General features: G+C 39.2%; 1 protein-coding gene across 3 annotated transcripts in view; it reads left to right on the top strand.

The window, feature by feature from the left end:
* sorl1 (sortilin-related receptor, L(DLR class) A repeats containing) overlaps positions 1 to 12,105 on the top strand; it is a 101,616-nt gene that overhangs the window by 39,190 nt on the left and 50,321 nt on the right. For all 3 annotated transcript variants that reach the window (XM_040130649.1, XM_040130651.1, XM_040130650.1), the window contains exons 7-8: positions 9,131 to 9,232; positions 9,927 to 10,096. In XM_040130649.1, the coding sequence (XP_039986583.1) occupies positions 9,131 to 9,232; positions 9,927 to 10,096 (272 nt within the window). The remainder of the gene's footprint in view (positions 1 to 9,130; positions 9,233 to 9,926; positions 10,097 to 12,105) is intronic.

The following is a 12,105-nucleotide window of genomic DNA, read 5'->3' as shown; positions in this document are numbered from 1 at the left end:
AAACCCAATGAGCGGTGTAGTAAGACACATTATCTCCTAACCATTTTGTCTTAAATTTATAACCATTTATCAGACCAGAAGAGGGAGAAAAATATCTTAACTGCGCCCACTCATAATAGACTGGTTTGGTGTTTTGATGCAGTGCACGGAAGGGGCTGTTTTCATCCATTTGTGTTTTTTATCCAACTTGAAAATAAAAATGAAAAAAGAGAAATACTTAATATAAAACCATTTTCATAAGCACCTGAGAGAAATTTCATATATTTAAAAATAAGACATGTTGGTGTTACACTGTATTACAAGCCCATCTGAATAACAGCATTATCTGAGGTGCACTGGGCCAGTGGGTCATGAATATATAACAAATGAAGATATAGGCTGGGATAGAGTGGATAGGGAGCCTCATTGCCAAAACGGTGAAGTACTTAGCTAAAGGTCTGATGGGTTATTCAGCCTAGAGGAGTTGGGTGAAACAAGCGGAAGGCACTTTGCTTCAGAGGTTTGGTTTTTGACATTTCAAGGTTGTTTCAGTGTCAGTGCAGGTACCTTTCATTATAATAAATGTCAGTGTTAAATAAAGAGAGGAACCAGTGGACACGCCCTCTTCCTCCTGGCCAGTCATTAACAAATGTCACCTTGTTGCTGTTTACTTGTGTGGGAGTTGAGCTTTGTCTCTGTGGCTTTGTGGTTTACAAGGAAATATTAAGGATGTACTTGAGTCTTAGTGTAGAGAGGTTTATGTAAATCCTGGAAAAAAACTGTGTGATTCAGCACAAACACCAAATACTGTAGCAAGGGCGAGAAATTGGCTTTATTTATGTTTGAACAACTGGCACTTTGCAATGGCTGTATCAGATTGTAGGGCTTGACCATGGGAATTGTACTATATTGTACTAATTGTACTATAAGAAGGTTATCAGCTGGGCTGGGTGATATATCAAATTAATTTGATTAATTCAAGTTTGTGGTTTTGAACAATGTGCGAAATACCTAAATCGCTTTGAGTTTAGTGCTTCTTCTGCTGTCACTCAAATGCCAGCACCAGCAGTTCGCTGTAGTTACAACAGTAATGTAGGCTGTCGCCGTTTCCTTGGAGACACCTATATGTCTGAGCTATGCCAGCAGACAAGCTTGAGCAATGGCAGCCACAGCCACTGAAGACGATGAAATAATACCAAGGAATGGTAGTCATGTAACCTCAATGATATGGAATTGGTTAGGTTCTGCAAGGTCCAACGTGGAACAGACCACTGTGCTATGTAAAGTTTGTAAAAACTCTGCAGCGTTTCCCATACATAGGGTCTACTTGGGCAGACCGAACCACCCAGGTAGATACAATTACTCACTTTCATCTTAGGTAAATCTTACATTAGAATGTCTTATTTCACTCTTTTCAAACTATTAATACCTGGCAAAACACCTGTCACAGTTGTGTGCGCTGGAGTAACTATGAGGGACTAGAGGCTTCTCTGTGAGCAGCCGCCTAGCTAGCATTTACTGATAACGTGCGTGTGAGGCGTTTAGGGGAATCTGTAAATTGTAGCTTCAGAAAATAACCTGGGTTAGAGTCTCCCCCTCTAAACTGCATGAGTCTCTGCATGCACATCAGTCACACACCACACCACCCAACACCTCAAGTAAATTTTCAACCTGTAGGAAACACTCCTCTATTATAACTAAAAGTAGCAGCACAGAAAACCTGTTCCCGCGCCTGAAACAAAAGCATGCAATGGAATGGGAGCAATGTATGTCTCCTGGATATTCTGATGCTAGCTCCCATCCCAATTCCAAAAATGCAGCTAAAAAGCAGCAAACTTTACCTGTATCATTTTCCATTGTCACCACGTAAGACAAGACAGATTATTGTTGTTTTCATTGTTTGTTGATATATGCGTATGTGTTATTGTGTAGTTTTAATAAAGAGAAGTATTTTTGAATCATGTTTTGTCTTCAGCTCATGTAGACATAAAAAAATCAATTAAAATCGAGAATTGCCCATAACACAAAAAAAAAAAATTTTTTTTCAAATGACCAGTTCAAATTCTTTAATGTATAGGTCTGAATCGCAGCAAAATACCACCAGTCAGAAGAAATATCAGAGAACAGCAACAGGGAGCCAGTGTAGTGAACTGGAAAGCGGAATGATGTGGAAAACCTTTGGGAAGTTGGACCGACCAGTCGACTGAGAGACTAGAGCCCTAGTGATGTGTTCCTATACTTGAGGGCCAGATGGCCAGATGGTCTGTGAGGGTTAATGTGAACTGTGGAAAAAACAACACGCAAGACATTTAAATAGCTTCAGGCTGACCTGGAGCAATCTGGAGCGGTGGTTTCAGCCCTTACTATATGCCGTAGGCTAAACCAAGCAAGGCTCTATGGGTGAAGACCAAGGAGGACAACTATTGTCCTATTGACAGGCACAAAAAGGCAAGATTAATGTTTGCAAAAACTTTCATTGATCAGCCACAGTCTTTCTGGGAGAATGTTCTATGGAAATCAAAGTAAAGCTGTTTGGGAATGCAGTGCATCAGTTTGTTTATAGGCGACGAAAAAGTTAAAAAACACCCTACCTGTAGTAAAACATGGTGGAGGTTCTATCATGCCGTGGGGCTGCTTTGCTGCCTCTAGTACCGGAGGCATTGAATGTATCCAAGGGAGGATGAAATCAGAATATTACCAAGGCAATTTAGAGCAAAATGTGTTATCCAGTGTCTGAAAATTAGGTTTCATGCAAAGATCTTGGGTCTTTCAGCAGGACAATGACCCAAAGCAAACATCCAGCAGCACAAAAGAATGGTTGAAAAGGACAAGATTGACTGTTTTAAACTAGCCAGCAATGAGTCCTGACCTAAATCCCATTGGAAACCTTTGGAGAGAGCTGAAAACTGCCATTGCAAAAGGGGTTCCTGCAAACTTAAAGGAGCTTGAACACATAGCAATGGAAAAGTGGCAGAGGCTACCAGCAGAGAGGGGCAAGAAGCTTCTTGATGGCTAAAAGGAATGTTTAGAGGCTGTCATTGTTGCAAAACGTTGTGCAACCATTATTCAAGGGTGCCAATAATTGTGTTTAGGGTACATTTTGTGTTCGTATTATTTCATTAGCAAGTTTTGTTTTTGTATTTCCTTTTGTTCAGTAACCTTGGACATTTTATTAAAACATTTTAAATGTACAAAATTGGTTCATTTGCATTTATTTCAGAAGATATTCTAAATTCTGTGGTTAAAATTCAGGGTTCCCAATAATTTCAACCAGGACTGTATGAGTCTGGACAGACATGGATGCAAACTGCAGTTTGACCGGTTGGCGGAGGCATACAACCGTGAGGTGGTAATTCTAGTATTCTTTTACCTAGTAGTTATTCAGATGACTCTTCCCTTTTAATGTGAGGGCGGCACTGGATCCTATTTACAGTTGTGACAGACTGTGTTTGTCTTTTAGGAAGGGCAAGTGAATGGGTTCATTACTTGCTGCAAAGGGAAACCTATTGGATTTTTAAACAACTGCGAGGCGGTAATTCTAGTTTCTTTAAACAACATATTTTCAGCCCTCAAAGCTTGGCATTCCAACTCAGGAGGTTTAATGTATTACAGGAGCTTCTGCTATGAAAATTTGGTTTGCAGTAGGATGCTTGCTACTGTCCTAATGAGATTCTGTTGGAAGGATTACTCCTGCAGCTAATAACTTCTCTGAGTTTGCTCTTCTGTCGAATACCTCTAACTGCATTCTTCTTCTTCTCCTCTTTGGGGATGGTACATGTTTGAAGATGGGTGGGACATAGTCGGTTGACTGGGCTATCACTCTTTTTCCCTAAAAAATAAGTAAATGCACATGCATTTAGAGGTTTATTGGATATAGTGGGATCCAAGTCTGACTCTTAGCTAAATGAATCTCAATGATAGACACTATCAAATATTGCTGTCTTCCTCGCTTTACAGCTATAATCAAATACAGTCTGTACAAAAACTTTGTGCAAATGTAAGTTGTAACTCTAATGTGACTGGCAATATAAGCAATTTGTTATTCCATATTTTTTTCTACGTTGATACCACCGATTAAAATGTCCTGCAACTTTTTAGTTGGCAACAGGCTTCTTTTAGCTTAGCCTTTGTTAGCCCTGGAAAATCCAGGCCTAGCTCAAACTTGCCTTTTGGATGAATTAAATGATCAGAAACCGCTATAAAAACCTCTTAAATAACAAAGACATTAAGGTTAGGAAGCCTTATATGCTTTACTGGATAGGAATTGGTCACTTCACTTGTGAACCCAGCAACCAGATTCCATTGCTTGTCCCATCTCTCAGTTTTTCTTTTGTTCGGTTATTATGGCAGTAATCAGTTTATGTCATCTTTCAGGCACTTCAGGAATCTGTTAAAATTTTCTCCCTTTTACTTACCGAGTTGTGTGCCGGGATGTTCCAGCATCCCGGCACACAACAGGTATCCACTATGTTCACTTTGTATAATTGCAGCAGGCAAAAAGACTTGCTGCTAGCAGTCAATAGCTCAGCAGTAGCCATAGTGCCGCTTTTCCTGCCAATATGGCTGCATTTGGATTTTGACTGAATGCCAGGATTGTGTGATATAGACAATTGGAGCTTGACATTTTCTATATTCCATTCCAAGTTATTGTAATTGTGTTGTTTGCCACCTGCTCTGAGTAGGGCTGTCAACAAAACTGTAAATTCAATTAAATAATGAAATTGTTTAAAAAAAAAAAAAAGGTGAAAATTGTGAAAATTAATATATCATTGTGAAAAATAAAGCGGCTGTATGCCTCGCGACTTCTCAAGTGGGCCTGGGCCACTGCACTGAATGTACTGCATGACGGACATGAGTCAGACTATGTCAGTCTCACTGATTGGAAAATAAAGAGAGAGTCAAGCTCAAACAGGTGAAAAATTCAACAACAACCATGTGGTAATCTTGGTAGAGAGTTCACAACCCAACTGGGCAACAGAGAAAGTGATTTGCACCGAGCGATCTAAAAAGCTAATTTTGCTAATGCTAATTTTTTAAGAAAGAATAATCGAATGTCATTTTTGGCCAATTTTGACAGAGCTAGCACTGAGTTGATCTCAGGCCCAAGAACCACGTCACCATTCAGGGATTTGAGAGTTTAGAGAGTATCAGTTTGAGAGATTATGAACACACTGTAGCTCCCTTACCGTGGCCACTGGAGTGGAATCTGTGGTTTCAGTGGAAAAATATATCATCACCATGCCACTTACGTGTGAAAATACATAGACATTCTCCTGTCTAACTTTCCCTCTTTACTCACAAAATAAACTGACCTGAAAACCTTGACTGAGTTACTGTATATAGACTGAAGGAGTATAACAAAACAGAGTTCAACAACTTCTTCTACATCTCAAATGGAAAAATACATACCTATTCATATTTTATTTTCAACTGTATGAACCCTTCTAATCATAGTCTCTCTGTCATTCTGTGTATACATTTCTGTGTTTGGTTTACCTCCATTTGTCCCCCTCTCCATTCCTTCTATTTGTCTCAGTGTAGTTGCTGCTTTGCTTTCACATCACACCACACAGTTGATTTGGGCACTACACTGGATAAATCAGTCGACTGAATTGAAAAGGCTGAAATGCTCAGCTGGAGACTTTGGATGCTCAGGCACTCAAGGATGGACACAAATCCTTCCAAGATGCACACATACACACACACACACAAATGAACACGCCTAACTTTAGGGGTCAAACAAGATTTTTAAAAAATCAGCCAAACTATGTTAGAATGGAAGTTGCTGATATCTTATATTGTGACTTTCAGTAACTTTATATAGTACAGTTTATAGCAAAAATTCCAAGAATTGGGAGAATTAAATTTCAGCGTTTCCCCAGTGTTGTGGTCTTGTCAGGATGAATGTAGCTGGTCCAGTACAGTTAAAACATCTGAAATCTGAAACAATTTAGCTGATTAAGCTCTGATCTTTAGCGGATCTCCCCAGTAAAACGCATGTCATTATTTAAAAGAAACAGTTTTAGAAAACAATATTTTTTTCCCCAGAGGTGGACAAAAAGACCGGTGCCACTCTCATGTCTTAGCACCTAATATGAAGCTAGAACCAGGAGACTGTTAGCTTAGCTTAACTTAGCTGTTGTCCCTGCTTCCAGCCTTTGCACTATCTTAGCTCTGTCCAAAAGTGAACAAATCCTTCTAACACAGCCTCCAGAGGTCACTAATTCAGTAGATGCTGGAAGGCAGATTTCTTTTAGCTTCAGACAGAGCCAGGCTAGCAGTTTCATCCTGCTTCCAGTTTTTATGCTAAGCTAACCTTGCCATCTCCTGGTTGTAGCTCAGTATTTAACAGACAAATATGAGAGCAGTATTGATCTTCTCGTCTAACACTTGGCAAGAAAACGAAAAAGCAAGTTTTTCAAAATTTCATATTACCCCTATTAGGCTTATATCTTTTAATTATACATTTAATTTCATATTTTATGCAGTTCGTGTCAATTTCAGGTGCTGTCTACAGGTTGTGCACATTAATTAGAATACACCAAAAACTGTAGTGTTTCTGCCTTTTCTGCCATCGAAAGGGTGATTAAAAACTGAATATTAAGTCACTTGCAAGTGTTAAAAGCTCAAATCAAATTAGATTCAATAAAGGATTTAAATTTGATAAAGTGATTCAGTGCCAGATGCAGATTTGATAAAATGCTATAAAACCTGAACCCCATCTCTCAGAGACACTGGCACTGAATGGCTGATATGTGATTATTAAAAGATGTCTAGAATTGACCTTTTATGTTCCTCTAACTAGTACATTTATCCGATTCTAATATCTCAGACAAAGAGAATAGTGGATGTGCAACTATGCTCAAAACCAGATTTATAGCTTTCTAAAGCTGGCCGCTCACTCCTCTCTCCTGATCTTTCTCTGTTTAGCTCCTTGATGGCCTGTTTCTGCCTCCCTCGCTTTCTCTGTCTCTCTTCCTCGTGATTCTCACTGTCTTTTTTTATCCGTGTCTCTAGAGGGTGTAGCTGTTACAGGCTCGAACAGGGTGGTCCAAAGTAATTCAAAGTAAAATAATGAAGCTGCTCAGCTTTCTGTAAGTTTGAACTGAGCCCAATCGCAAAATAAATTTACAGCTGGGAGAGCGAGGAATGAGACAGAAATGAAAAGAGTGGAAGAGTAGGTTAACTGTGAAGACAATGTAAATAGAAGTAGAGTGCAGCCTAAGGGCTTAGGGTTTATTTCACAGAGAAGAAAGCAGACACCTTTCTTTTCTTAATATAACTATAGATTAGAAGAAAAAGTGGAGATAAAATGATATTTACATTTGGCTCATCATCTGGGACAAAAGGGCAGGTAGGTTTTAACATATTTTATAGTCATAGACATACAAGGATACATACAAGTTTTTCCAAAATTTGACCTTGCATGACCCAGAAATCATGTAACACGATGTCAGTGAACTGCACACTCCTCTGAACTACATTTGTTCTTTGTGTATGATAGAGGCTCAGAAGGAAAAATAGTATCAGCCATCATTCATCTACTGTTTTTTGAGGAAACACACACAAACACTTGAAATGGGTCAGAAACACTATTTAGTTTTTTATTTGTCACTTGAGATTCTTCACAGTGAAGCTAGAGATCATCCAAATTATTTAAGAATGTGGCTTCTGATCTGGTGATGAAACCGAGAATAAGAATCCAACCTTCACTTGATTCACGTGCATTCTTGAAGGAAATATGCCAGAAACTTTTTGTCCTAATCATTTGTTTATATTGAGTACTGACATCTGAGAACATATGAGATTATTTCACGTAGTACAAATGACCTTTTTAAATTTCCTTGATACACTCTTGATATTAGATGGCCTCTGTTTGTATGGTAAATTCTGTGATATTCCTATGTTAGATTTCTCTCTTATATGAAAAAAAGTACATGTTGAAGGCTCACTAAATTACCTTTTTTTTTTTTTTTTTTAAATGGTTCTTTTCTGCAGTTTAAAAACTAGATTGAATAGTTTTTAAGAAATTGTAAACATTTGATGTAGAAGTTTGACATTTGCTTTTTTACGTTAGCTTAAGTGCTTAGAACCACGCATTACTTAGAAATGGCACAACATCACATTATGTAGTGTGTGTATCACTCCGCAGCGATATGTGCATCATATTCTCATCACTGCGCATTTGTATGTTGGGTAGCTCACTTTCAAAGGACTCTGAGTCAGTTATCCAAAAATCTGGAGTATATCCCCAGGACTGTGATCAGAAGATCTGCTCTGTTTCTCCCCCTCTCACACACTCTCTCAGGCATTCTCACACACACACACACACACACACACACACACACACACACACACACACACACACACACACACACACACACACGAACACACGAACACACAGAAATGAGATATGCTCAAGTCCTCCACTCTGTCTGTTCTGCATGCTTGTAATTCATGAAAGATCAGAGCTCTGCTCCTTCCAGCTGCCAGTTTCCTAATGTATTTGCAATGACAATGAGACGTGCTGTTGGAGTTTCTGTCTCTCTCTGTCTGTCTTGCTCTCTCTCTTTCTCTCACTTTCTCACACACACAAACACACACACACACATTTCTGTACCTCACTGGGAGCCTTTTCAAGTCTCTGCATTTTCATTCTCTCTGACTCAACTGTTGAACGCTATTCTACTGGGATATTAAGACAGAAAAACATCATCAGGACAGTTCAGATAACAAAAATCTCTCCTCCTTATCCACAACCTCACTGCTGTGTGGACAGGAATGTCCAGCTTAAATATACAAGTGGAAGTAGTGTCTATAAAAGAGACAGGACTTCTGGAGAGTCACAAGACCCTTTCTGGTTGATCAACCTTTTGGTGTCTTCCAGAAATGATCAAAATATAATTACATACTTGAATAAAATCACTTCACATTTGTTTTGGGGGATTTTTATTATCAAGAATTGTGCTAACTCATTAAATGTTTCTTGGGTGACAGATGAAGCCTGCATGTTGATTCCAAGTTGGAGCTGATGACAAACAAAAATTCACAGCATGTTACTGAACAGCTGCCTCTAACATGTTTAATGGTTTGACATAAATTATGAGTAGTTGAATTAACTCTGCAGTCTCTGTTTGCTTTGCCTCTCCAGAAACTGTTTGGCAGCCATGAACCTTCATCTGTTCAGCTCTGGGTTTCCTACAACCGCCAGCCGATGAAAGCTGCCCAATTTATGACTCGCCATCCAATCACAGTGAGTCTACTTTCTACATGTTGAATAATGATTCAGAAATAAAGAATTCATGAAAACATCAGATTTTGAAATCCGGCTGGGTATCAAGCCTCAGTACCTTTTTTGAAATGTGTCCATACAGCAGCAAAAGACAAGTAGACAGGTTCAGGGTCTCTCTCAGTCCAAAACAGGTCAACCAAATCGATATTGGATGCTGCTACGCATGACCACTTAATACACCTGACCTCTGAGTTAATATATAACCCCCACCGACTACTAGCCAGCCAAAAAGAAAGAAAGAAAAAAAAAATGATGTGAGCCTAAAGATATGAGCCTCCTACTCAACCTAACACATGAACTGATATTTGAGATAACTGAGAGTAAAAACGAAAATGAAATTTATTTTATCTTTGATCATCGCTCTTTGTTGAAGAAACCTGTGGTGTAGTTGAAAGCAGCAGAAAAATCTAGTTGCATTTACTGTATTCAACCACACAAAAAGTCAAGAACGCCTGTAGAGTTAAGACACAACTGGCATCTGTATTTTGGTGGAAGAACCACCCACACTACCCTACACAGTGTACTAGTTCTTGTTTGCACTGTGATATCCAGTCTATTCACATTGTGTCTAGTCATGTGTTATGTCCTCAGTCTAATCAGACGGTAAGTCAGTGACCTAAATATGCCCCCCTCTCTCCCTCCCTCTTCCCAACAGGAGTACTACATAGCAGATGCATCTGAGGACCAAGTGTTTGTGTGTGTGAACCACCTAAACAACGTCACAAACCTCTACATCTCAGACACACAGGGCCTGTCCTTCTCTCTGTCACTGGAGAATGTGCTATATTACAGTCCTGAGGGCTCTGGCAGCAACACACTCATCAGGTGCTGCACACGCACACACACACACACACACACACACACACACACACACACACACACACACACACACACACACACACACACATAATATCTTACATTTATCAAAAACCTGTTAGACTTGTTTGAGACAAAAGTTTAGTAAAAACATCTGCCTGGGTCAGCCACTGTTCTGTCCTAGCATAATATATGTTTTCATGGCTTCATCTGTGGTGGAAGACGTATTCAGATTTCTTACTGCAACAAAATTATAAATTCTACAATGTAAAACTGGTAACTCTAGCGCTCCGTCCATTTTCTGCCACACTCTATATCTGGGTTGTGGTTCTTCTCCTGGATATACTTATAGTTGCATGTGCCTGGACTACCCTCAAAGGAAGGGATCCAGCAGGTATCCTAATCTGATGCCTGATACCTGATACCACCTCAACGCCGAGCTCTTCAAGGTTGTCGGAGTTCCTTACCCTATTTCGGTACACGTAGTTCCCAACCTTATCTTGCTTTGACACTAAAAATAAAGTGAGGATGCATTCAAAAAGAATGCCATGAATATTTTTTATTAATCACTAAACTTCATACAAAGTGTATTAAACAAAACCAAAAAAACCAAAATCAAATCAATATTTGGTGTGATCATCCTTTTCCAATACAATAGTAAAAGTTCTCCTCAGCACACTTTTGCACAGCTTTTCAAGGTAATTGGCAGGTAGGAAAGAACTTGCCACAGTTCTTCTGTCTCAGTGTCTTCTGTCTCTTCATTTGATCCCACACTGACTCCATGATGTTGAGATCAGGGGTCTGTGGCGACCAGACCATCTGTTGCAGAACGTTCTCCTTGTCTCTGAAGATAGTCCTTTATGACTCTGGCAGTATGTTTGAGGTAGTTGTCATGCTTCAGAATGAATTTTGGGCCGATCAGATTCTTCTGTGATGGGATTGCATGATGGATAAGAATCTAAACATCTGAAGTGCCTAAAACCTTTGCACAGTGTTGTACAGTGCATTGACATCAGTAATTTTTACTTACGACACAGAATAAGCATCTTATCTCACTTGTCAACATCTAGCATAGGTCAGTTTCACAAAAGTGCATGCTTGCAAAGGGAAGTATACATTTAAAGCACAGTGTCACCTTTGGGTTATCCTTTCTTGCTCGAAACCAAATCTCTTTGCTGTATTTAATCACATGACAGGTCTGCCAGCTGAGGCTGGCATCCTTTTCTACGTCTACGACTGTGCTGAATGCCAGGCTGCATCAACGTGCAGTGTTGTGTAAATCTAGTTTTGTGAAATTTTAGGGTCGTGAAACATAATTCAAGCAATTTAGCATTTAACACATTTTTATGTTTTCTATGTTTTTTTTTCTATTTTTTCAAGTGAAATCCATTTAAATAAATGCAATATATACTTATTAAAAACTTAGTTTCTACTTTAGTAAATTTCGTGCACCTGCATATGCATATCAGTCAGGTCTTGACCCCAAGGTTAGAATTGGATTCCATTTTTCTCATTAAAATGAATTTTGCTTGCATGCATCTGAAATCTCATTCTTTTAGTTATTATCCAAAGTTGGGTTGTAGATTGACCTTGTTTGTCCCATAAATGTAGTGTATTAAAAAGGTACAGTATTTCCGTGTGAAATGTAGTGGTGTAGAATAAAATGGAAATGCAGAAGAAGTTCAGTAAAAGTACTTGAGTAGTTTGAAAAAAACATTTCTAACTCACGTCCACTAGCTTTTTCTGTAGCTTCTCCTGTTTATGGGCGGACAGGAAATACTCTCCGGGTAAGAACAGAGGAGGGGGCATATGTTTCTATGTGAGTAATAACTGGTGTAAACAATACACGATTAGAGCAACTACTGTACATGCAACCGTGACTTTGAATTACTCTGTCTCCCCATGAGACCATTTTACCTCCCTAGAGAGTTTGGGAACATTATCATCTGTGCTGTGTATATTCCTCCAAGTGAAAATGCGACAGGAGCGGCTGTGGCTCAGGTGATAGAGCAGTTTTT

This window comes from Xiphias gladius, chromosome 7 (genome assembly GCF_016859285.1).
Source record: "Xiphias gladius isolate SHS-SW01 ecotype Sanya breed wild chromosome 7, ASM1685928v1, whole genome shotgun sequence".
NCBI classification, from domain to species: Eukaryota; Metazoa; Chordata; class Actinopteri; order Istiophoriformes; family Xiphiidae; genus Xiphias; species Xiphias gladius.
Note: the sequence above shows the minus strand (reverse complement) of the source record. Positions and strands in the feature narration are given on the sequence as shown.